We start from the raw sequence: 24225 nt of genomic DNA, 5'->3' as shown, positions 1-24225 counted from the left end.
TTAATTCTGTGTAACCTGTTGTACACAAACATGGACAAATACACTGCTTCATGTTCAAAGAAAAATATTTGGTTATTATATTTATTGGTTCTTCCTAACCCCAAAATAGCTGGAAGAAATCTGAAAAAAATAAAAGACAAACCAAAGCTCAGGTCTTAGGAGGTTAAATGTCTGTGGGGCGGTTTCCCGAACATGTTTTTTCCTAATCCCAGACTAAAATGCATGCTTGTGCTGCCTTAATTTAAAAACACCTTGTACTGATGTATCTTTATATATATCAGTGCCATTGTTTTGTCTCAAGATGCACACCTGTATTGTTTTTTTTTTGTAAGATTGGTTGTACTTAAATGTCCTAATATAACTAAGGCCTAGTCCTGTCCTAATCTAAACCCGGTCTGGAAAACTGCCTTTATACCTTTAAATGTGTTTTGTATTTACGCCCTCTATCTGTTAATATAATGCATTACATTTATGGATTTGGAAGATGCTTTTATCCAAAGTGATTTACAGTGCATTCAGTCTATGCATTTTTAAAAAAACAATATATCTGTTTCCTGGGTTCGAACTCATGATTTACATTGTTAACGTGAAGCCGTGCCCATTAATCCCAGAAACAACTACAAAGTAGTTTTTTGTAAAACCACTGTAGTGTTTATTATGAACAATAAAAATTAATAATATGCTCCCGTTAGTGTTGAAGTTAAATGAAGTAATTTACATAAACTGTGTTGCTTCTTTAATTTGCGGTTGTTTTGTGTGTGTAGGTGATGTGGACTGTGGACACTGATAGAGAGATGGTAAAGCAGGTGGCTCCAGATTTACAGCAGACCTCTTTGCAAAAGTTGCCCCTCAATACACTTCATCATAAAGGCATCAGTGGAGTCCTGCTGCGCTACAATCAAGCATCTGCAGAAGACATCCGGTACGCTGCTGCCCCACTTCCACACCACCTGATTTCATATACAACATCTACATTACACTGATGCAGACAACATAAAAATAAATGAAAATGTAGACCTTTAGTCTTCAGTCTGGTGTACAATGCATTCATTTGTCTTTTTGTACATGTGTTTATTTGAATAGGCTTTATAATGAACACAACATCAGTGTTGTACTGTATTCGGTGAATGAGCCGTGGCTGTATTCTCTGCTGTGGTGCAGCGGGGTGCCGACAGTCTCCTCTGAAGCGCCGCAGGTGTTGAGGAAGCTTCGCTCTCCACTCTGGCTCATGGTATAAAGCTCTGATCTGCTTGTCGCCACCTCATTAGGCATAATGGAAATAATGACACCAAGCCGTCACTTGGCTTTAGCCCGATGGCTCATTGATCAGCATCTGCTACTTTTGTCTTTTTGGCAAAATATATGCTGTTATGTAATATAATTAAATAATTTTATATATCAATATAAAATACTATAGTATGCATTCTTAAGACCATTTGTATATATATTATTAATTTTAGGCTTAAAGAAAAACACTACAGTTTTTGAATATTTTACTATGTTCTTACCTCAACGTAGACTAATTAATATATATCTTATCTTTTTTCAATGCATGCATGTAATCTTTGTACTGCGCGTCATGAATGTGTTAGCATTTAGCCTAGCCCTATTTATTCTTTAGGATCCAATCAGGGATGAATTTAGAAGCCACCAAACACTTCCATGTTTTCCCTTTTTAAAGACTGTTACATGAGTAGTTACATGTGTAAGTATGGTGGCACAAAATACGTGATGATTGTTTAAGCAGATAAAAAATGAAAACTATATTTTATGGCGGAAGAGCACTTAGTTTGCAGCACATCAGGCGCAGTAATATTAACAGAAGTTTGAGCGAGAGGCGGAGTAGTCAGAAGTGATGATGTTACTGCGCGCCGAGGTCGAAGTGCTGCAAAGTAAGTGCTCTTCCACCATACAATAAAGTTCTCATTTTTTATCTGCTTTTAAAATCGCCACGTTTTATTTTGTGCCACCATACTTACTCGTGTAACTACTACTCGCGGGATTTAACTTTGTGTCATTTCGAATTTTTTGTTTGAGTTGAATATTTTCAACTTGGGCAAAGACACGTTTGAGGCGCATAGCGTGTGTTTTCACTGCAAACGCGCCGCCCATATCGCGTCATTCGCATCGCCCCACACGAGGACGCGTCTGATTGCGTCTTTGCATTGACTTTGTATGTAATCTACTCGAGCAAATCATTGAACTCGCATCTGGTGTAAACCCACAGTAAGGAATGAATGGGGCTAGGCTAAATGCTAACACATTCACAATGCACTGTAAAAAGACTAAGTGCACGCATTAAAAAAATATAGGTATGTATTAATTCGTCTAAATTGAGGTAAAAACATAGAAAATATTGAAAAACTGTGGTGTTTCCTTTTAACATACAGAATATTTCACATTTTTATAATACTGTTTTTACAGTCTTGCTGCATATAGTCTATTTTTCCCATAGACTTTTTTATTATCGAAAAAAAATAAGCTCTGTGTTTAACAAAAGTTAAATAAAGTTACATGCTTTGTCCAACAGGTTAATCTTCACAGATGAATGCAAATTTGATGCATTTTAAAGTGCATTTTAAAGTAAATTTTGACTCAAAAGTTGATTTATAAAAGTTGTGTTCATCTGTGAAGATTAACTTGTCGGACAAACATTTAAGTGTCATAAACTTTTGTTAAACACAAACCTTAATTTTTGCAATAATCCAAATGTCTATGGGAAAAAGGAATGGTCTTTTTTGAACCAGTGTCCTACTAACTTTTGGGTTAGCATACAAAAATATGTCATCCCTGCGGCACTCTATTAAATATCTTTTTTGTCTACATGTTAATACATTTTTGTTACCTTCATTTGTTTGGTAGATAGTGCCATCTAGTGGTGCCTGTGTCTCATTAACATTTGCATGTCTTATTATTTCAGACTCCAGATGAGTATTGTTTGATATGGATCTTCACTGATCTCATCTCCTTTGCTGTAATTTTGGGAATATTTGTATTCCAAAAGTAAGTGTGCACTCATTTGAATTTGTCATTTTGTCATTTTTTGACCCAGTATTAGTCTATAAAAAGATTCACAAAACATCTGTGTCCCAGTTCTAGAAAATAACCATAACATTAATAGTTATTATTGGTTATACAGTATGGTTGCTCTTTCTTTTTTCTCTTTTTTCTTTCTTTCTTTCTCTCTCTCCCTCCCTTCCCTTCCTCCTTCCCTTTTTTCTTTAATTTCCTTTCTTTCTTAAAATAAATATAATTGCTTTACTATATTATCTTTACATTTATTTAATATGCTTTCTATATCAGCATCACTGTTAAATGTATTTTCCTAACTGTGAATTAGTATCTCAAATGCAATGAGGCTCTGTGGATACTCTGCGTTTACTGCTTGCCATTTGCGTGCATCTGCTTCTTTTTTAAACTGACTTTTTGATTCTCTCCTTTTCTTTTAATCTTTTGCTTCTCTTGAACCTCTCCTCCTCTTCTCGCTCTCTGCCTGATGTGCATGCATTCTGGCATCTCTCAGCTATCACTTGATCAGGTAATTGGGTCACTATTACTGTTGGCCCATGCAGCCACTGTGAATTTCCCTTTCTTGCCCCTCTTTCTCTGTTTAATCTTTTTCTTTATATCTATCTCACCATCTTCCTGTATTTTGTTGTCAGTGCTACTACTAACATGTTTTACTAAACCGCAGCCCACACCTCGAGCCTTTTTACTTCAGTTTTTTTGTATTTGTAATTGAGGGACTATATGAGCACTTGCAAACTAGAGATGCGCGGATGGGCTATTATTTCATCCGCAACCGCATCACAAAACTCATCATCCGTCCGCCATCCATCCGCACCAACGTTTCTGACCAGTTTTCAAAACCGCACCCGCCCGCCATCCGCTGACTGGGCGATGTGATGACAGCCGCGAGACTAGAATATCAGCAGTGAACTCAGTCTCCGATCGGCGCACACGGGACAAAATTAAATAAATAAATCAGTAATGCTTAAATTAAACGCACAAATTACATAGTCTGCACTGGTGTCATCCTGATTTACCACTTTGTAAAACTTATTCCAGGCAAACCTTTTCTGACCTTCTGTTTCCTTTGTTTTTAATTCTCATTTTTTGAGGCGTTGATAAGAGCTATGTCAAAATGCGTCCTCATTTCTCTGCGCTGTTAATGATAGAACGAATGGATTCTTAACATGCCGAGGCTATCCCAAACAATTAAAACCTTTATTAAATAAAAGTGTATTAGAAAACTTTTTCTTGTCACTGTTTTAGTATTATAAGTTATGTTTGTGTTAATATTATTCTGTTTATGATGCGTATATTTGCAACATAAGGTTGATTATTTGATATACTGTTGAATAGTTTAATCTACATCAATGTGTCATATTTTCTAAAATAAATTAATATTTTTGATTACATATTTATTTTAATAAGTCAGAAATGTCTCCGCTGTTTTCTGCTGACAGGCGCGGTGGGGGCTACTGGGGGCGCGTGCAACAGGTGACGCAAATTATGGGTCCTCAGAAGGCTAGACCGTCTCATTTCAGTTCTCTTTGAGAACTTCTGAGGCTGCCACCCTGAAAGACAGAGTGCTCACCTTTTAAGGTTGCATGCTAAGAAGGACACAGCTAACAAGCAGTCGATCCGCCACCCGCCCGAATCTAATTAAAATATTATTTTTCGTCACGTCATCCGCCCGATCCGCGGTTTATCCGCGGAGTCCGCGGCTGTAACCGCCAACCGCGCATCTCTATTGCAAACATGAAGCATTCAGTACTTTCTGCCAAGATCCACTAGAGGGCGATACTCATTTATAAATGATTTGTAGTATGTGTTTTTAATAGCTGTAGATTGCTTTATGGTAAATTTTATTTGAATAACATGCTATTGAGGTCCAGATCATTTATATGTAGTCTTAAAATAGATGCTTTGTTACCTTACTCAATTTAAATTGGTTAATAGGTTGTTAGTTTATGTTGTGGAAGACAGGACTTAAAATTTTTCACAAAATGCATAATTTGAAGTTGAAGTCATAATGGGTGCACGTCTGATCACAGGTGGAGAATGAGTGGCATGCGTAGCTACAACCCAGAGCAGATCATGCTGAGCGCAGCCGTCAGAAGATCCAGCAGAGATGTCAACATCATGAAGGAGAAGCTCATCTTCTCTGGTAAGAGCCTTCGTGCTGGTTTTTATTCAATACCGTGTGTAGTTTCTGCATGTGTCCCAAATGTATTTGCATGCTTGTGTGTTTTTTCTTTTTAAACCTCATTTCTAAGGTCAGCCACAGTAGCTGTCTATTCCCCGGGTTTGAGTCTTCTACTGTCACCCCATCTATGGTCGCATCCTTCCATCCCGTTCAATCTCATCCCTCCCTTCTCCCTCCTGTTTGTCACTGTCTGCCACCATCCCATCTCTTTCTGCATCCATCAATCCATATTCAGCTGACATCCCTCAACTTTGACAGCTCATGCAGAGTTGTAGCATCAATGACTTGGTAACTGGGGTCTGCATGTGGTGAGTATGGGGGTTTAAAACTGGCCTGATCATTCAGATGTTACATGTAAAGAACGGCTACAGTTTTGAGCTCTGCATATATAAGTAGCTTATAGGCAGCATTTTAACATTTGAAAGTATAAACCTATGGTTTAGTGAGGTGTCAGTGTATCTCAAGTTCTAACACTACAAATAATGACTTTCTTACTTAGTATTTTTGTCTTGATTTTAATACAAATATCTAAAAAATTTTAAATCAAGATGCATTTTCTGGATGAGCAAAAAAAGTCTAGTTTTAGACAATAAATATTAAATTTAATAGCATTGTTTAAAACAAGCAAAAAATATTTTTTGCTTGCCCTATTGGCAGATTTTTTTTCTTATCCCATTGCCAGATTTCTTTTGCTTACCCCATTGGCATTTTTTTTTTTGCTTACCGCATTGGCAGATTTTTTTGCTTACCGCATTGGCAGATTTTTTTTGCTTACCCCATTGGCTTATTTTTGTTTTCTTAACACATTGGCAGATTTTTTTGCTTACCCCATTGGCATATTTTTGTTTGCTTACCGCATTGGCAAAACATTTTTTGCTTACCCCATTGGCAGATTTCTTTTGCTTACCCCATTGGCATTTTTTTTTTTTGCTTACCGCATTGGCAGATTTTTTTGCTTACCGCATTGGCAGATTTTTTTTGCTTACCCCATTGGCTTATTTTTGTTTTCTTAACACATTGGCAGATTTTTTTTGCTTACCCCATTGGCTTATTTTTGTTTTCTTAACACATTGGCAGATTTTTTTGCTTACCCCATTGGCATATTTTTGTTTGCTTACCGCATTGGCAAACAATTTTTTGCTTACCCCATTGGCAGATTTGTTTTGCTTACCCCATTGGCAGATTATTATTATTTTTGCTTACCCTATTGGCAGATTATTATTATTTTTGCTTACCCCATTGGCAGATTATTATTATTTTTGCTTACCCCATTGGCAGATTATTATTATTTTTGCTTAACCCATTGGCAGATTTGTTTTGCTTACCCCATTGGCAGATTATTATTATTTTTGCTTACCCCATTGGCAGATTTGTGTTTGCTTACCGCATTGGCAAATTTTTGTTTGCTTACCCCATTGGCACATTTTTTTTTGTGAATGTATATAAACCATTTCAGAATGGATCGGTTTATAGAGTTTTATTTTGAACTTGGACTTAAATTCAAAGAAATACAATATAATTATTTTATAACAGTAGTTGTATATCATATCTTCAAACAGTGGGCATCAATGATCCCATTGCCTAATGAACTGCCTCAGGTGAAGCTGTGAAGCGCTGTGGTTTCTCGCGAAAACAAGTAGGCTCTTTTTGCGAGCAAATGCAAAAGGTTTCTCGGGGGAACGCAAAAGTTTCTCGGGGGAATGCAAAAAGTATTGCGTGGGAATGCAAAAAGTATTGCGTGGTTACGCAATAGTATGGTCTAAAAATATTTACCAACGTGACCCTTCCAGGGCTCTGTAGATTTTTGTTTGCTTACCCCATTGGGAGATTTTTTGCTTGTTTTAAGTGCAAATTCAATTACATTTCATATTTTTTTTGTGTAAAACTTACATTTAATTTTTTTAAGTCTAAAAACTAGACTTATTTCAGGGCTCCAGACTGCATTTGCATTTTGCCACCAAAATTTGAGAGTGTGCCACTGAATTTTACATCCAGTCACACATGTGCAACCAGTAAATTTGACCTTTTTTTCTGATGTGACACTGAATTTGAAACAGCACATTGTACTTTCTGCATCTATCATCAAAGTATTTATTAGTAATACAGTGGAAATTTGTAGAAATGTGAATATTTGGTTAGCATGTTGATTCACGGTGTGTGCCCCTACATTTTTTGGTTGCGCCCCTAAAATTTTCACTTGGGGCCCACTGTGCTCCTATTAAAAAAGTTGGTCTGGAGCTCTGTATTTTCTTAGTATTTTTGTCTTATTTTAAGTAAATATATAAAAATTATTGTATCAAGATGTATTTTCTTGCTGAGCAAAATTAATTAAGTCATTTTTTGCAGTGCATTATTTGTTTTTATAAACATCAAGTATAAATTGTACACTAACTAACGTATTTCTTCTGTTGTTCCACAGAGGTGAGCAATGGAGTCAACACAGATGAACCATATATGGATAATGGATTTAACTTCTAAACCAATTAAGTCCATTGGTTGTTTGACCGATGGACCAAAAGACACAGATTGACAAATTTACATTGCGTCCTGAATCAGTTTGTTTTGGCATCTCAACTACTCCTTTAGTCACCTGTTTATGACGGACCCATGTACAGAAAGTTTTTTTTTGTTTCTTCTGCTGTTTAGTTGCTTGTTCTTTACTTCTGTACCCAAACAGAAATGTTCAGTTTTAAAGTTCCAAGTGCAGTTCGACTGTTGTTGACTTTTACCAAATTTGTGGCCTCTGTCCCCACTAAATGCTTGAGTAAATGCTCATTACTTGCTTCGTATTGAAAGCATGCCTGTAACATAGGGGTTTTATTTGTCGTTTTTTGGGGATTTTATTTTTTTTAATCTTCCATAGACAGCTGGTGTTTAAAATAACATATGTCAATTTTTAGTTTAGTTTTTTTTATTTGGTGTGATATTCACGGTCTGATAATGCCTTCTGTTCAAACTGGAGTGAATTTAACGAATGAGGAAACAGGTGTTTACACCGTGCCTGCCTTTATCCTTTCAGTGGTGTTAACTTATTTAGCAAAGCTAACATTTTGCATGTGGTTCAGTGGTATCACTTTTGGAGGCGATCACACAGCCTTACCGCGTAGGTTTTCGGTATGCCATTTTAACAGTATGGACAATGGTGGCACATATTTTGATTTCTTTTCTCTGTGGTTTATGAACGATTGATAAAACTTGATATTAGCGACACATTCGGGTGACAATGGGAAAATGAAAACTTTAGTAGCTAAACACTGTTTATAAGGAATTTTAATGCAGTGCAATATTACATTTTAAATAACACTGTTCAAGATTTATTGAGTCTGAATATTATTCAGTAATTTTTTAAGTTGTCCTTTTGTTTTTTTTTCCTACTAAGCCTTTTGTTTATTAAATGGCATTTAATGTATTAAATACCTTGTAGAGGGCTTCCCACAAGATCATGACCCCTCCATTCATATTGTAAATGTAAGACGTGACATTGTTTACAGTGGATTGTGGCGTCAGAGGACAAAGGTTAAATGATAGTTTTTTGTATTGATGTGTTTCAGGGGTTAATCAATAAAAACTGCAGGTTTTACAGTCTTTGTTTTTCTTTGTGTTACAACAGAAATGAAAACCAAGCACAATTAAGTACTTACATTTTTAATGCAAAGAAATACAACCTAGACGACAAATGAAATGCAACAGGACTGTACAAAAATAGATTCTTTTTCTTTTTAGTTAAGTCCAGCATGCATTTGCGTACAAAGTCTGGAAATGAATTCACAACACATTGACAAACGTAATTGCGACTGCAAACTTCAATATACTGACACTAAACTCCTCTGTTACTACAAAATGTAAAGCGCATTAGTCTGATCGTGTCTGACACCGTTTAATCCTTATCTCAGCTCTATAGGTACATTACAATATACTATATACAGTACAATAACTTTTTCAGGTTGGTCCATGTGCTTTCATTACACTTTCCTTTATAAAACATATACATTATACAATATATATATTTATATGAATATATTTTAAGTCATATTCTCAAAAACCTTTAGCTTGAATATTAAATCTCTCCTTTCATGAGTAAACTAAAAAGTAATTATGCTCGTACATTTTTGTATTAAACAGCTGGCAGTTTTTATAACCGTTTACACCACAAATATATTGTTTACATTGACCAAAATGTGGCAATGCTAAAAATGCACAAGCATAGCTTCATAAAAAAAAAAAAAACTAGCTAACTTTGGCAAATAAATAAATAAATAAAAGAGCGGAATGATTAGTCACAGTTACGTACAAACAGCTGTTTCCTGAAAACAAGGTCCATAAATCTGCCAAAACCAGTTGGAAAAGGGTTATTGCACAGTTATTATCAGTTGTGGCAAGGTCCCAAGCAGACATTTGCTCAGGATAACAGGAGACAAAATTCTCAAGTCTATTGATAATGGACTGAATAAAATAAAAACAGAATCAGTTGTCAAGATAATGTTGGCCATTCAGTCCATATTTCAAGTACAAATGCTTCAGATAAAGCTCAAGTTATTTGTTGCAAAGCTATAGCATTTGAAGAGAAAAAGACATAAAACCGTCTGGATAAACATTTGTCATTTATCCAGGTTTTGGTTTGGCACAGAGCAGTCAGGTCTAACAAAGTTTTAGTCTCTTCATCAGCTAAAGTTCGTTTTGCGAAGATGCCTGTTTGGAATTTCAATAGCGCTGACCTGTAAAGGCCAAGAGCCGCCCATGATGCCCGCCTGAATGGCCACCCCGGTCACTACAGCCAGATCGGGGTCTACAGAAGTGTTTGGTTCCTTCCCGAAGTACTGCTTTATAATCTGTCTAATGCGAGGGATCCTTGTAGACCCTCCCACTAAAACGATCTCATCCACCTCCTCTTTCTCTAAATGGCCCTCTAAAAGCACAGTCTGAATGGGTGCCAGGATCTTCTGGAAGAGATCTGCATTTAGATCCTCAAAAAGTTCCCGAGTCAACTTCTCCTGAAACAGGACTTTCTCCTCCTGCTCTCCGTTCGCACCCGTTGTCTGCAGGTGAAGAGGAATTTTAAGGAAAACGTGAGACTGCTGGGTAAGGTTGAGCTTGGCGGCCTCCACGGCCTGTCGGAGTTGGTGGATGTCCTCTTTGAGCGTGGGGGCGACACCGTATTGCTGCCGCACTCGGTCTATTGCGTACTGCAGCAGACGCTGGGTGAAGTCCTGTCCACCGAGCTTGTTATTACCTGTGGAGATGAAAATATTGTAGTCAACATGTGCCGCTTAATAGATAAGGTTCAGGGGCCTCATTTATAAAGCGTGCGTACGCACAGATTTGATCGTAAAGTATGCGTACGCAAAAATCCACCTCAAAGTCCATATTTATAAAAACGTACGCACTTTTGCTTGTCTGATTGCTGCAGGTTTTTGGAAATATAAGCCATTCTTGCTGCTCGAAATTGGTTTAAACATTGACGAGCGCTCTTTTATATATCTATGACATTAATTATGCATCGTTTAAAGGCGGAGATCTGAAACTGCTCGGCTGCGGATAATTTCAAGTTCATTGGCGATTTATAGATTTGAAAGGGGAACACGCGTTTTCTGCGCCTACGTTCGGTTTATGAATCACACAAACGCATTTTTGATAAATGATCGTAAGATCAAATATAGCATGGTTTTTAGGCAGCATTTTATAAATGAGGCCCCTGGACCTGATGTAGCACTATTTATATGTGTTATATAAATAGCAGATTGACTTTGGGTAATTTGTAACAAGGTTTGTAAAATCCGGGCTACAGTTTTATAATCTAATGATGATATGAAGAGCATCAACGTTTGGTTTAATCATTATTTTTAACTGAGTCAATATTTTGCCCTTTAACTGTTACTGTCCCACAGGTGGGACGTTTGGCATTACGTATTTAAAACAATAATTTCTCAATGTAAACTTACACTTATCCTAACAAACTATATATCGTTGGAAAGCTCTAAGAATTTAGTTTTCAGTTTTTAACACCATTTCAGGATAGAAATTATATAGTGACAGTCATTTTGTTAAATGTTACTGTCACTCACCCAATAGGAATATAAATTCTTATATATTCAAAATTGTAATATTCTTCAAATGAATCTTCAAAAATCTTGATAACCTACATATTTCTGGAAAGCTCTAAGAATATAGTTTTCATATTTCAAAACCGTTTTTGCATTAATAATAATCCAGTGACAGTAATTTATTAATTTATGACAAGATTATGCCGCTAACCATTGACAACTAGTGGCCTTTGCTGGAAAAACACTAAGAGTGTGATTTTAACTTGAAATTTGATTCAGAAGTAATTTATACTTGTGGCTTTATTTTATTTTAGCATTTTGGGTGTAAACCATTTTCATTTTTATGTTTTTAAAATATAAAATACATACTTTATTGCTATTTAATAACTATTTTGTAATTTAAAATTCACAACTTCAAACATTTCAGTGAAAAACTTTAAAATGTCTTCCTTAAAAAGAGACCAAAATTTTGCATCTAGACCAAAGAATGACAGAGTTAAATTCATTTGAATGTGCACATAACCCCCCACACACACACGATTAAAAAGGGGGAGGTGACAGTTAAAAGGTTAGTTAACAATAGTTTTAGTTTACAATAATAACCTTGGTGGAAAACATCAATAGGTCAGCAGGTAATCAAAATTAAAAGTAACAACACCTTTTTCTATTCATTCTTTCAATCATATTTCAGTGCATATACTGACCAGCCATTGCTCTGGTGAGAAACATGCCACCCTGCTTATTAAGAAGCGACACATCTAGTGTTCCTCCTCCCAGGTCCACCACCAGCACATTAAAAACTTCTGCCTTGTGCAGTCCATAAGCCATCGCTGCTGCTGTGGGTTCATTGATCACACGCAAAATGTCAAGCCCTTGGTAAAGACAAAAAGACAATGACTTATTACTGGACTATTTTATAATGACCAAAATAGACAAGATGACGTATGAGATCAGGAGCATCAAAGTTTGATTTCATTCTTTGACCCTACTCAGTCTATATTAAAGATACCAAGGTTATATTATCACAGAATTTCCTTTACATTAAGTAGTATGATTTTATGTAGAAAATGGTAAATAAAAAAATACTTTAGCAAGCAAGGTCACTTTTTAATAGTAAAAAAAATCTACTAACCAGCGAGCTTAGCAGCTCTTATGGTGTAGTTTCTTTGCCTCTCATCAAACTCTGCTGGCACAGATATAACGGCTTTTTCAATAATAACTCCCAATTGTTTCTCTGCCATCTTTCTCATTTTCAGAAGCAGTCGGGATCCGATGAATTCAGGAGTTACTGTGAAGGTGCCATTTGTAGAGACCAAAAACTCTGCACTCCCATTGTTAAATACCACCTGCAAAATAGAAATAAGCCATAAAACTTAAATAAAAACACAATGCCGTTAAGCATTAATTTAAGGCCTGCTGCAGGTTAAATGTTTACCTTAAAGGGATATCGTGCACTCTCTCGCTCTAAAGTGTCACGGTCAAAAATCTTCCCTATAAATCTCTTGCCGTCATAAATTGTGTTTTGAGGATTTATGTCTGATAATTCCTGACCCTCGTGACCAGAAAACACACCAGCGGTGGTGAATGACACCACACTAGGGATGCTTCTGCGACCCTTATCATCAGCGATAACTTCAACCTCTCCTGTGCCAGGATGAAACACTCCCACAGAGCAAAATGTGGTCCCGAGATCCAGTCCAATGACCCTGGGCTTTGGAGGGGGCAGATATTGCTGGCCTAAATACCCTGCCAGAAATAAAGCAAGGATGACAGAACCTGGGGAAATACAAACAACAGAAATTTAGTGAGGTCAGAGTTTAAGTAAATATAAATATCTAGTAAATATTCTTTACAAAACAGTGCTGTGGTGGTACCATGGTACAATATCAGTTTACAGTGGTAATTAATAAGGTCTATAGTTAAATACCACGATATTTACACGGCATTTAGTGACTTCCACAATAATGTCACGATGCAAGTTTAATAATGGTAATAGTATGCCAATTTTAAGACATGTTTTGTTGGTTATCTAGACTGAATCTTACTGTGTTTTAACACAAATACATCTAAATACATATGAACTATACATGACATATGTTCCGTATAGAGGCTGTACATAAATTAATCTGCTTTGTCCTAAACTGGACAAGACAAATATCTGCTTGACGTGGTTAAAATTAATCGAGTTAGCATCACAGTGTCAGTTTCTGGGAAATTTCACGGCAACTGCGTCAGCTCTATTCCTAGCAGATGGCTACAGAAAGTACGGTTGTTTTGTAAATGTTAAATGTTATTGCTGGCTAAATTCAAAGTTTCATTTAACACTCACCTATTATGGACATTTCTCCAGCCATGTCTCCAATCCAATATGTTACAAACAGCTAAATAAAAGATGTTGATTCAGTTTCTGTGCCGGCAGAGTCATATGTGCGCACATTAACACACGTCAACCTTACACGACTTCCTGGATCGATGGAGGTTGTAGTTTTTTCAAACAGCGCCGTTAACGCTAAGCAAGCGTTGTGAACTACATGTCCCACAATGCATAGGGTCTGTGGGGTATTTTTCGTCTATTCCCATCGATCTCATGCAGCATATCAAGAATTGATCTGCAGATGACGTCAAAGTACCGCGAGAGTAATTCGGAGAAATCATATGAAGAAGCCCGATTTCGACTCACTTTCGCGGTATGTTGACGTCATCCGTTTGTAAGTCGACCCTGAGTCGAACACACGCAAGAATTACGTATTTTTGTAGGCCAACCCCGGAAGTTGGCGGACACTGGTTCCCCGCTAAAAATAAAAGCCCATTTATTTTTTCGTATACTTGGATTATCGCAAAAAATAACAAGTTTATGATACTTACATGTTTTGTCCAACAATATAATATTCACAGATAAACACAACTTTTATGTATTTTGAAGTCTAAATTAGTTTTAGTTTTTTCTAGTAAGCGCATTTAGACTTCAAAATTCATAAAAGTCGTGTTTATCTGTGAAAATAAACTTGTTGGACAAAACGTGTGTCATAAACTTTTATTAAACCCCTAGTAAACACAGATCTTATTTTTAAGCAATATTTAATATATCAAGGATATATTTTCAAAATGTTCTTTATACATTATGTAGGATTATTTTATTTAGAAAACATTAAATCACAAAAAATAAGACTTTAGATGGGTTTTTACAGGCAATATAAAGCATTTTCCCCCAGATTTTCAGAGAGGTCATACATTAATTGTTAACAAAGCAAATTGACCTTTTATTAACTGTTCCTTGTATTGTGAATTCTCTATAAAAATGACTATTAATTATATAAAAAAAAATGTTGTAAGCTAGTATTAGATGGAAAGAATGGAAGAAGAATTTAAAGAAAACTAAATATATCTCAGTATATATTTAACAAATATATACCTATATTTTTGCTGTCAGCATTACTAATCCAAATGACACCTAAGAAAGGTTTAAACTGAACCAAACAAATGCTATATATATATATATATATATATATATATATATATATATATATATATATATATATGCATTGTGCATTCAAAAGAAGTAATTACAATAAAATAGTAGAAGTAGATTACATAATACAATATTAACATGATTAACAATGAAGTGAATAAATCATTACTTCAGAATAAATAATTTAATATGTTTTGTGTTATATACAATTTCACATGAAATACACATAACCGACATTAAACAGAAAAAATAACACTATTACACAACACAAGATCTGTAAATACAAACATTAAGTACATCTAAACGTAATACAAAACACATACAAGTATAGTGACAACAGAGCACATTTAACTAAGCTTTGAGTTTGATTGCAGCTTTATCAGTGTATTACAAGTTGTAATAGAGATATATTCAACTAGTCTCTCAATTGTCAGAACATTCAACAGGAATAAAGCAACCGGAGTCTCTGAGACAGTCATTATCCTCTGCTTTCTGCTCGCCCTTCATCTCTTTCTGTTCGTCTCCTATAGGGCAAAGCAAATAAAGGTTAAACCTCTCATATAATCTCCTGCTGGTTAATTTCATCTCTGCCTAACAAATCAGGTTTGCGTTTGCAAGAAAATCCAAACTAAATTAATGTTAATTAAATAACACTGTGTCGTCCTGGTTATTAACCCGAACTCATATCAGCCAGACCAGCCCTGCCATGTGCCACCTGCTCATCTGAACAGCTATTAATCTCAACCTGCAGTTACAGGAAAGGCCGTTCTTGACCACACAGGGCGTTATGGATTAAATTAAAACAGATAAGGTTGTGTCAGTCTTCAGAACTGCTTTGGTCTATTATTTCACAAAAGCAAACCTAAAAATACGGCACTTACTGCTTGTGACATACAGGCATTCTGACGCAGCAAGCAACTGTTGTCTGTGATCTGGATCTGTCACATTTAGCTCAATCAAATGCCTTTCTTTTAGATGTTTGAGATCATCTACTGTCTGGTAGCCATTCAGAAGTAATGAGGATGCGTATTCCTATGACAAAGAGTTTATATGCGTTAAAACATGCAAGACAGCAACAGTTCATGGGTGTTTTGTAGAAGTGTGTCATGTGCCTAGTAAAATTGAAAGAGGAACCAGCCATGACTCACTTGCTCAAAAAGTTGGCTAACATATATAAGCTTTCTATTGAATCTAGCAAAATTGCAGGTTAACTTAATGCGTAATGCAGCTTAATGCAATGCATACTACTAATAATTATTAAAAAAAAAAATAATCTGAGGATGCATGTTTACATCATTTCCTGTCTGTTGTTTTTTACCTCTAAATGAAGCCTCTCTAATAACTCCAGCAGTGTATTTGGCCGTGGCTTCTTGCAAACTTTCATTGGTCTTATTTTGGGATCCTCCTCATCCTCATTCTCCTCCTCTTTCTCTTTATCAGGCAGAACGTCCACATAAATAAATTTAAAATTCCCCACTTTGTTGTTGAGCAAACCAGTCCATATGCCCATCGGTGACTTGCTAATGATGTTGATAATGTCACCCACCTATAAAAAAGAATTACACATCTCATACAGATGAAAAGATACAAGCCGGTTCTGTGAGTCAACTTCCCATTGACAAATGATATTTCCTCATTAAAGACTGTGATGATGGGATGAAAGAATGAATTAAGAACACAGTGTTTATTTCACCTTAAGTTTGAGGGAGTCTGTGTCATACGGGCTGGGGACGAAGTCTGTATGTACTTTGGCTCGTCCACAGAACTGCCCTGTGTAGGTCACCTCCTCGTCTAGTTTAAGACTGTCTCTGTTACTGGATACATCTGAATTGCTTGCCACACCACCTGGACCACATAAACAACAAAAGTATAATCATTATGAAAAGCTGCTCTTCTTTACTGCTTCTTGTCAACATTAGGCACTTTAAAAGTACAAAGTTTACAATGAAGTTGTATTTGTTTACAGTAGTAAATGCATTAGCTAACATTAACTAACAATAAGCAATATGGTTTATCATCATGTATTATTCTTTGTTAATGTTACACTTTAAAAGACGTCTGTTGAAATTACAGTATTACTGGTAACTTACTGTAAATGTACAATTATGTAGTGGCGACAATTTGTTTAAATGAACATTAAACATTAGCAAGTCTTTATCTTTAAAGAATAAAACTAAAATAACAGCCTTATGCAAAGCATTCTGGGAACCAAAATAAGAAAAAACGGTTGATAAGGATTTCTGTTTCCCAGAATGCTTTGCATGAGGCTGTTATTTTATAGTTTTATTCTGTAAAGATAAAGACTTATGTCATTAAGTTAATGTTTAATGTTCATTTAACTTTGAACAAACTGTTGCCAGTAAACATACATTTAAATCTACAGTAAGTTACTGGCAAACAGCTGCCTAACTTCAGCACATTTTTAAATGTCAGTACAGACGTTCATGTTAGTTCACTGGGGATTAACTACACTGCAAAAAATGATTTTCTTCCTTAGTATTTTTGTTTAGGAAAATAACTCTAGTTTTTAGACAAAAAATATAAAATGTAAGAGAATTTGGGCTTAAAACAAGCAAAAAAACCTGCCAATTGACTAAGAAAAAATGTCTTGAATTAAGCATTTATAAAAAAGTAAACTTATCTCAAGAATTTTTTTCTTATTCCATTGGCAGATTTATTTATTTTTTGCTTGTTTTAAGCACTAATTTACTTAAAGTTTATATTTTTTTGTCTAAAAACTAGACTTATTTTCTTAGGTCATTTTGCTCATCAAGAAAAAAAATCTTAATTTAAGAATTTTTTGATATTTTTACTGAAAACAAGACAAAAATACTAAGTAAGAAAGTCATTTTATTACAAGCAAAAAAAAAAAAAATCTGCCAACAATTTTCTTAAATGCAAATTCAAGAATATTTAAGAAAAATGTGCTTACCCCATTAGCAGATTTTTTTGCTTGTTTAATGCACAAACTCACTTCAATTTGATATTTTTGGTCTTAAAACTAGACTTATTTTCTTGGGTCGTTTTGCTCATGAAGAAAAGCATCTTAATTTAAGAATTTTTAGATATTTTAATTTTTTACTGAAAACAAGACAAAAACCCTAAGAATTTTTTTCTTGAAAATCATTTTTTGCAGCGTACAAACAGTTTTGATTTTAAAAGTGTATTAGTAAGTGCTGAAAAACATGAACTAAAATTAATAAATGCTGAAAAAGCATTGTTCATAGTTAGTTCATGTTAGCTTCTTCTTCTTCCTTTATTTCTTAACGCCATTCCAGCATCTACGGCTATATTCATGGCGAGAACCAGGTAAACCCCATACACAAGTTTATTCAGACAAGTTGATTTATTCACAAGTTGGGGGAGGGACAATTTGGTATCTCCAATTTGCCTAACTTGAGTGTTTTTGGCCTGTGGGAGGAAACCGGAGTGCCCGGAGTAAACCCACGCTGACACAGGTAGAAGTTCATGTTAGCTAATGCATTAACTAATGTTAACAAAACAATAACTTACTGTAAAATGTTACTCAGATATGATCACAAATAGATTTAATGTTTGTTAAATAATTTTCTTTGAGTGTTTTGGTTTAAATTATTCTGTTTGGAATTAATTATAGTTATTTATTCTCTAAAACGTTTTCGACGGCAAAATGTTTAGAAACTTAAATAATTGGCTACACATAGACTTACAATTTTTGCTATGTCTTATTTTCTGGGGAGCCTTATGGTTTGAAAACCTGTGCTTTAAAGGAACACGCCCACATTTTGGAAATTTAGCTTATTCACCATATCCCCCATATGGAGTTAGATAAGTCCACACATTCCTTTCTCATCTCCGTGCGTGCTGTAACTCTGTATGACACAGCCCCTGCTAGCTTAGCTTAGCACAAAGACTGGAAGTGAATGGCTCCAGCTAGCATACTGCTCCCAGTAAGTGACAAAATAATGCAAACATTTTTCTATTTATGTGTTGTGATTTGTATAGTCACACCGTGTACAAATAACAAGGTCATATGAGACGCAGCCATCTTTTAACAGTATACATACTGGGAACTATATTCTCAGAAGGCGGAGTGATTTGCTCGCAGCACCCGAGAAGCCCCCTGGTGAGGAGCAGAGACTTCGGCCAGAGTTGTGCAAATCACTCTTCCACACAGTACACGGTGTGACTATACAAATCACAACACATAAATAGGAAAATGTTTGCATTATTTTGTCACTTATTGGGAGCGGTATGCTAGCTGGAGCCATTCACTTCCAGTCTTTGTGCTAAGCTAAGCTAGCAGGGGCTGCTTCAGACAGAGTTACAACACGCACGGAGATGAGAAAGGTATGTAAGGACTTATCTAACACTGGGGGATACGGTGAATAAGCTACTGTAAATTCCCAAAATGTGGGCGTGTTCCTTTAAATGCTGTTTTGTGTTTAGTTCATAATGCTTATGATAAATTGACACTTTTACAGCAGCCCATGTGTCAATGTGGTAGCGCCATCTCTAATAAATTCCCATGTATTGATACTTACTGGAAGAGCTCTGTCCACTGCATAGACTTTCTAAGGAGTTACTGCTCTGATCTGAGCTCTTCTCCATTTCAGATCCATTCTCTGCTTCTTCAGCGTCATCAGCCTGTGTCAATCAAAAGATCAGTTTTAGATGATACACAACCCACAGCCGATGTTGCTCAATCACTGTCAGTAATCATATGAGGAACTGTGATTGTGACTCACCATGTCCTCATGGCACGTTTTGACATATTTCTTGCCCATCTTTTTTCGCATAGTCAACGAGATGGCCTTCATCTTTTTGCCCAGACTTCCCGGTTTGTCGCAATTCTCTACTGACGATTCACCATCTGCCTGTTTCATACAAACATTTTAAAAGTTACTCCTGCCTAGAAAGCTTTGAAACGTCTGCAATATGTCAAAGATAAGACCTGAGTGTAATGAAAATTTGTTTTATTGTTTTGAGGGATAAACTATACAAATGAATCATATTTAAAATCAAAATTCTGCCTACCGCAGTTGTTCCATCTTCCTCAAGCTTAGACGGAGACTGTTGATGTCTGAAAACATCAAATCTTCCAAAACTGGTAGATCGCTGTGTTAGGTAATCAAAACAGACCACATTGGAGTATATTCATTATACATAAATTATTTTTTTAAGAATGACGATGTCAATGAATACCAAGAAGGTGAGAATCTAAGGCTTTATCTAAGATTTACAAGAAAAGTCAAATAAATATCTAAATTAAAAATCCATAGTTTCAATCAAATAGCCAAATATTATTGTTACACAGTTGTTTGGTATGTGTAGTGGTTTCAGACATTTTTTACCTCTCTACCTAGACATGACACATACCACACCTGCATTACATCACCAACATTTAAATCATCGTTTTTCTCTTAAAAGATACAATAAGAAAGCCTACCTTAGGTTTAAGACTTTTTGGATTGTCTGAGGCATTTGAGGCAGCCCTTTGTAGCATTGCTTTAGTGGTGTATGTTGACTTCAGAATGATACCTCTAACTAGCGGTTTAGACTCTCAGCTCCAAAAGTGTGAAAATGCAATGTCTCAGCAGAACAGCTTACCATATGAACTTCCTTAAATCACACAGGAAGTGAGCCTGTGCGAGTTCTGCCTATTATCGAGGCATCAGTTTAACAGGGGAAAACACTAAGTGCTTGAGTCTGCATTTTGTAGTTCACCACTTCAGAGTCATTTCGAGTAACACGCATGATGTAAGTGGGACTCGCGGCAAAATTTCCATGGAGGTGCTGTTAACATAAGTAAACGTTATGTTAAAGCATCACATCTGCATTACACACATTTTAAAAAGGGCCTCCAATTTTAAAATAAAGTATAAACTTGTGTGCTCCTACTTTGAGTTTAATGTTTTTACACAAAAAGTGAAGGTACAAAAGTTGTCACGGGGGGCGGTACCTTTTCAAAAAGTACACACTTTGTACCTAAAAGATTCATGTTGGTACCTCTAAGGTACACGCTGGTACTGCCTCATACTGCCTCAAAGATACATACAGTATAAAATATTTTTACTGTTCGAGTGAAAAAAGGTACTTTTGTACCTACCTTTTTTAAAAGTGCACATTAGTAAAAAAACTATAAGTATAATTTACAATATAATAATATATTAATAATATAAAAGTGAATCAGTTTATGAGTCAAAATTCCTTTATTTCATTTATCCAAATTGCAAAATCCTCTTTCAGCAAGAAGGAAGTAAGCTTCACGGCACGCAAAGGAAGAGGCGCTATCGAAACACTTCCTGTCTTCTTTCACAACCTTCTGAATTTTAATTAGGAAAGTTTGCAAAACTGCACAATAATGTTTTTCATGTGATGTATGTCAAACCATGTTTAAAATTAACAAGGACAAATGTACTGCTATATAAAACTGACCAATAGCAATCAAGCTTATAGACAATAATATAGTCTAATCCAGCTGTCTGCAATCTGGCAAGCCAAATCCAGGATTATACAGTTATAATCTATTTCCTCAAGCACCACAAGCCCTCACAAACAAATAGCCATTGCCAACGTTTTAGCTTCATTTTATCCAAGAGTGATACACTGTGCTAGAAAATCCATTGCTAGAAAAGCTTGTAAAACATCAAAAGATTATTACCGTATTTTTCGGACTACAAGTCGCTCTGGTATAAATTGCATCAATCAAAAATGTGTCATAAAGATGAAAAAATATATATATAAGTCACAGTGGACTATAAGTCGCATTTAGTTTTATTAGTATTATTTCACAAAATCCAAGTCGAAGAACAGACATTTAATCTGAAAAGGCAAGTTATTCAACTAAACAATAGCACACAGAACAGCAGGCTGAATAGGTGTCCGTAGCTTAACGTAACATTATCAGTTATTTACACGATACACAATAGCATACAGAACATATCTGGAAGGCTGAATAGGCTAAATAAACAGAACAAGCCAAGTTTGCAGGCTCGTCATTCCACATCACTGAATCCATTGAATTACATCAATAATACAGGAGAGGCATATAGCGGACTATCACGGCTGTAGACGGTAATGTTGTCTCTTGGTTCATACTGTATGTCAAAATTATTTTATACTGACTTACAAGTCGCGCCTGACTATAAGTCACGACCAGGAAAACTATGAAAAAAAGTGTGACTTATAGTCCGGAAAATACGGTTAACGCAGAAAAGGATTTGTAGGAAATAAGTTATACGTGTTTTCTTTGTATAGCAATGCTATTTTATGGCAATTCGTAAGAAATTTAATGAGGTTATGCACTCTATGTGAAATGATTACTTTCCATGAAAAGTAACTAAGTAACGCAATTAGTTACTTTTTTGGGAGTAACTTAATATTGTAATGCATTACTTTTAAAAGTAACTTTCCCCAACACTGACTGTCAGAAAAAATGGTCCGTAGCTGTCACGTGAGTGGTACCCTCTTACTTTACTTCAAAGGCACATACTGGTACATATCAGTACCTGAGTGGTACATTTTAGGACCTTTGTAAAGGGTACTGCCCCAATGACAGCTTGGGACCATTTTTTTCTGACAGTGTGTGCTTTTTAGTAATAAATGACAGATGAACGATAATAATGCTAATGCTATTGTACAGAACACTTACATTGGATGCACCGAAACCCATGTTGGTGGATTGCATTCCTCCTTTTGGAGATGGGTCTCTCTTTATGGTCTGAACATTGATTTGATGTCCTTGACTTGAGGCTTTGGTACATTTATAGCTGTGGATTTGATATTCAACGTTTGGAGTTTGATAGGAGGTGTGTGATGGTACCCAGGTCAGGGCTGTTTCAGCAGGGTTGCTTCGGCGCTGTCCACTGAACGGTGCTGTCTCTATGACCCTTGACCTTACAGCAGGGGCACAATTCTTTTGTGTCTGTGCCCCTATATCTAATAATAAAGGCACCATGCCTTTGGCACCTTTGATGTGACCTTTCAAAGACACAGATAAAAAAATCAATAGCTTTAAATGACATTGACACTTGTCACTGTTAAAACTCTAGTGTGGTGCACCAAAAAACAAAACAAAAAACATAACAGCTATTGCAAGGAGTTATTATGGTGTATTTAAACCATATAAATATTGATATAAAATATGCATATAATAATTCACATTTAATTGTTGTCTCTTGTGTTGGAGTTTCTCTGTGACTGCCTTTCCTCTCAACTTTTTTCACTCTTGTTCCTTTGAGGTGCATCATTTCTCCATTTGTCTCAGTCTGTTGACAGACAGTACATATAGATTCACTAAATATTGCATTTATTTGTAATATCAGAGTTTCAATATGCTGGCAATATTGTTATGATACAACAACATACTCTCTAAAAAAATGCTGGGTTATTTTCAACCAGGCATTGGGTCAAAAAGGCACGAGCCCAGCTCGCTGGGTTGTAATTTAACCCAAAATACTGTGTAGTAGTTTCAACCCATTGTTGGGTCAAATATAAATTTTTTTTGGGTAGATTTCAACCCAGCTGCCGGGCTCGTCCCTTTTTGACCTAAAGTTCGGGTTGAAAATATCCCAGCATTTTTTAAAGTGGTATGATTCAAGTGTGTGCACTTTTAGATATTTCACGACAATAAAATTTAGCAGCCTTGAAGGAATCTGATGCCATGAGGGAAACGGGATTTAATGAGCAAAATGATGCCCTTCACCCAACCATCTGTACAACAAACAATACAGCCAAACCCTGTATCATGTTGTTTTCCCTATAGACACACCTGTTTTTTTCTAGAGTTAAAGGGGACATATCTCAAAAAATCTTACTTTTTCATGTTTAAGTGCTATAATTGGGTCCTCAGTGCTTCTATCAACCTACAAAATGCAAAACATATCAACCCAAGAACTTATTTTTAAAAAACCATTCTCTGCAAGCATGTGAAAAAATAGGTCATTGAATTTTGGCTCCCCTTGTGATGTCAGAAGGGGATAATACCCCCCCCAAATCTGCACTATTCAACCACAGCATTGCCGTTTAGTGCAGAGATCAGCTCATTTGCATTTAAAGGACACACAGAAAACAGCACACTTTTGCTCACACCTACAAAGTGGCAATTTTAACATGTTATACTAAATTATCTATATGATATTTTGAGCTAAAACTTCAAATACGTACTCTTGGGACATCAAAGATTTATTTGACATCTTAAAAACGTCTTGTGAAACGTTCCCTTTAAAGATAGCTTACATTAATTGTCTATAGGAAAAAATATTAGCAATGTTACTAAGCCGGATGCAAATGTTCCAATTTACTGACCTGAACAGGTAAATCTCTCTGTGAGTTTCTCGAGATGGTCTGAGTTGGTCTGTTTGACATTGTTTGATATTCAGCCCTGCTTAGAGCTCTTACCAAATCTGAAATGTACAAATACATTTAATGTAAAAAGTATGCAACAGTACAAAGTCACTATGAAGGCACTTGTTTGATTTTTAGCCATTAGGACATTTTTACCATTTAGTACATAACACCAG

The 24225-nt window shown here is 35.8% G+C and overlaps 3 protein-coding genes across 8 annotated transcripts in view; 1 reads left to right on the top strand and 2 right to left on the bottom strand.

Moving 5' to 3' along the window:
• The window catches only part of gdpd5b (glycerophosphodiester phosphodiesterase domain containing 5b), a 61641-nt gene extending 52847 nt beyond the window's left edge, over positions 1–8794 (top strand). The window contains exons 12-18 of one of the 6 annotated variants that reach the window (XR_010542815.2): positions 765–922; positions 1084–1231; positions 2921–3003; positions 3524–3538; positions 5061–5173; positions 5283–5520; positions 7632–8794. Coding sequence is in view for 2 of the 6 variants with exons in the window: in XM_065280924.2 (XP_065136996.1) it covers positions 765–922; positions 1084–1231; positions 2921–3003; positions 3524–3538; positions 5061–5173; positions 7632–7690 (576 nt within the window). In the remaining 4 variants the exon portion in view is untranslated. Of the gene's footprint in view, positions 1–764; positions 923–1083; positions 1232–2920; positions 3004–3523; positions 3539–5060; positions 5521–7631 lie in introns of all 6 variants that reach the window. The other 5 variants (XR_010542813.2, XR_010542816.2, XM_065280924.2 and 2 more) reach the window with 5 other exon arrangements.
• Positions 8795–8841: 47 nt separating this feature from the next.
• Positions 8842–13715, bottom strand: hspa13 (heat shock protein 70 family, member 13). The gene is made up of 5 exons (XM_065280927.2): positions 13583–13715; positions 12689–13029; positions 12386–12599; positions 11958–12125; positions 8842–10442 (listed from the first exon to the last, which is right to left on the bottom strand). The coding sequence occupies exons 1-5, from the start codon at positions 13605–13607 to the stop codon at positions 9874–9876; spliced, it is 1317 nt and encodes a 438-aa protein (XP_065136999.1). The 5' UTR covers positions 13608–13715; the 3' UTR covers positions 8842–9873.
• A 1172-nt stretch (positions 13716–14887) lies between these two features.
• The window catches only part of samsn1a (SAM domain, SH3 domain and nuclear localisation signals 1a), a 41775-nt gene continuing 32437 nt past the window's right edge, over positions 14888–24225 (bottom strand). The window contains exons 7-16 of the mRNA XM_065280918.2: positions 24011–24108; positions 22866–22971; positions 22356–22684; positions 19739–19819; positions 19450–19578; positions 19246–19348; positions 16416–16567; positions 16041–16268; positions 15604–15754; positions 14888–15246 (exon numbers count right to left, since the gene is read on the bottom strand). Of these exons, the coding sequence (XP_065136990.1) occupies positions 15146–15246; positions 15604–15754; positions 16041–16268; positions 16416–16567; positions 19246–19348; positions 19450–19578; positions 19739–19819; positions 22356–22684; positions 22866–22971; positions 24011–24108 (1478 nt within the window). The 3' untranslated portion in view covers positions 14888–15145. The remainder of the gene's footprint in view (positions 15247–15603; positions 15755–16040; positions 16269–16415; positions 16568–19245; positions 19349–19449; positions 19579–19738; positions 19820–22355; positions 22685–22865; positions 22972–24010; positions 24109–24225) is intronic.

Source organism: Paramisgurnus dabryanus, chromosome 8 (assembly GCF_030506205.2).
Source record: "Paramisgurnus dabryanus chromosome 8, PD_genome_1.1, whole genome shotgun sequence".
Lineage (NCBI taxonomy): Eukaryota > Metazoa > Chordata > Actinopteri > Cypriniformes > Cobitidae > Paramisgurnus > Paramisgurnus dabryanus.
Note: the sequence above shows the minus strand (reverse complement) of the source record. Positions and strands in the feature narration are given on the sequence as shown.

Coding starts and splice junctions, on each gene's coding strand:
- hspa13 (XM_065280927.2), bottom strand. CDS start 13,607: ATGGCTGGAGAAATGTCCATAATAG. Junction 13,030..13,582: donor TGGAGAAATGTCCATAATAG/GTGAGTGTTAAA, acceptor GTATTTCCCCAG/GTTCTGTCATCCTTGCTTTA. Junction 12,126..12,385: donor AAGAGCTGCTAAGCTCGCTG/GTTAGTAGATTT, acceptor GTCTTTACCAAG/GGCTTGACATTTTGCGTGTG.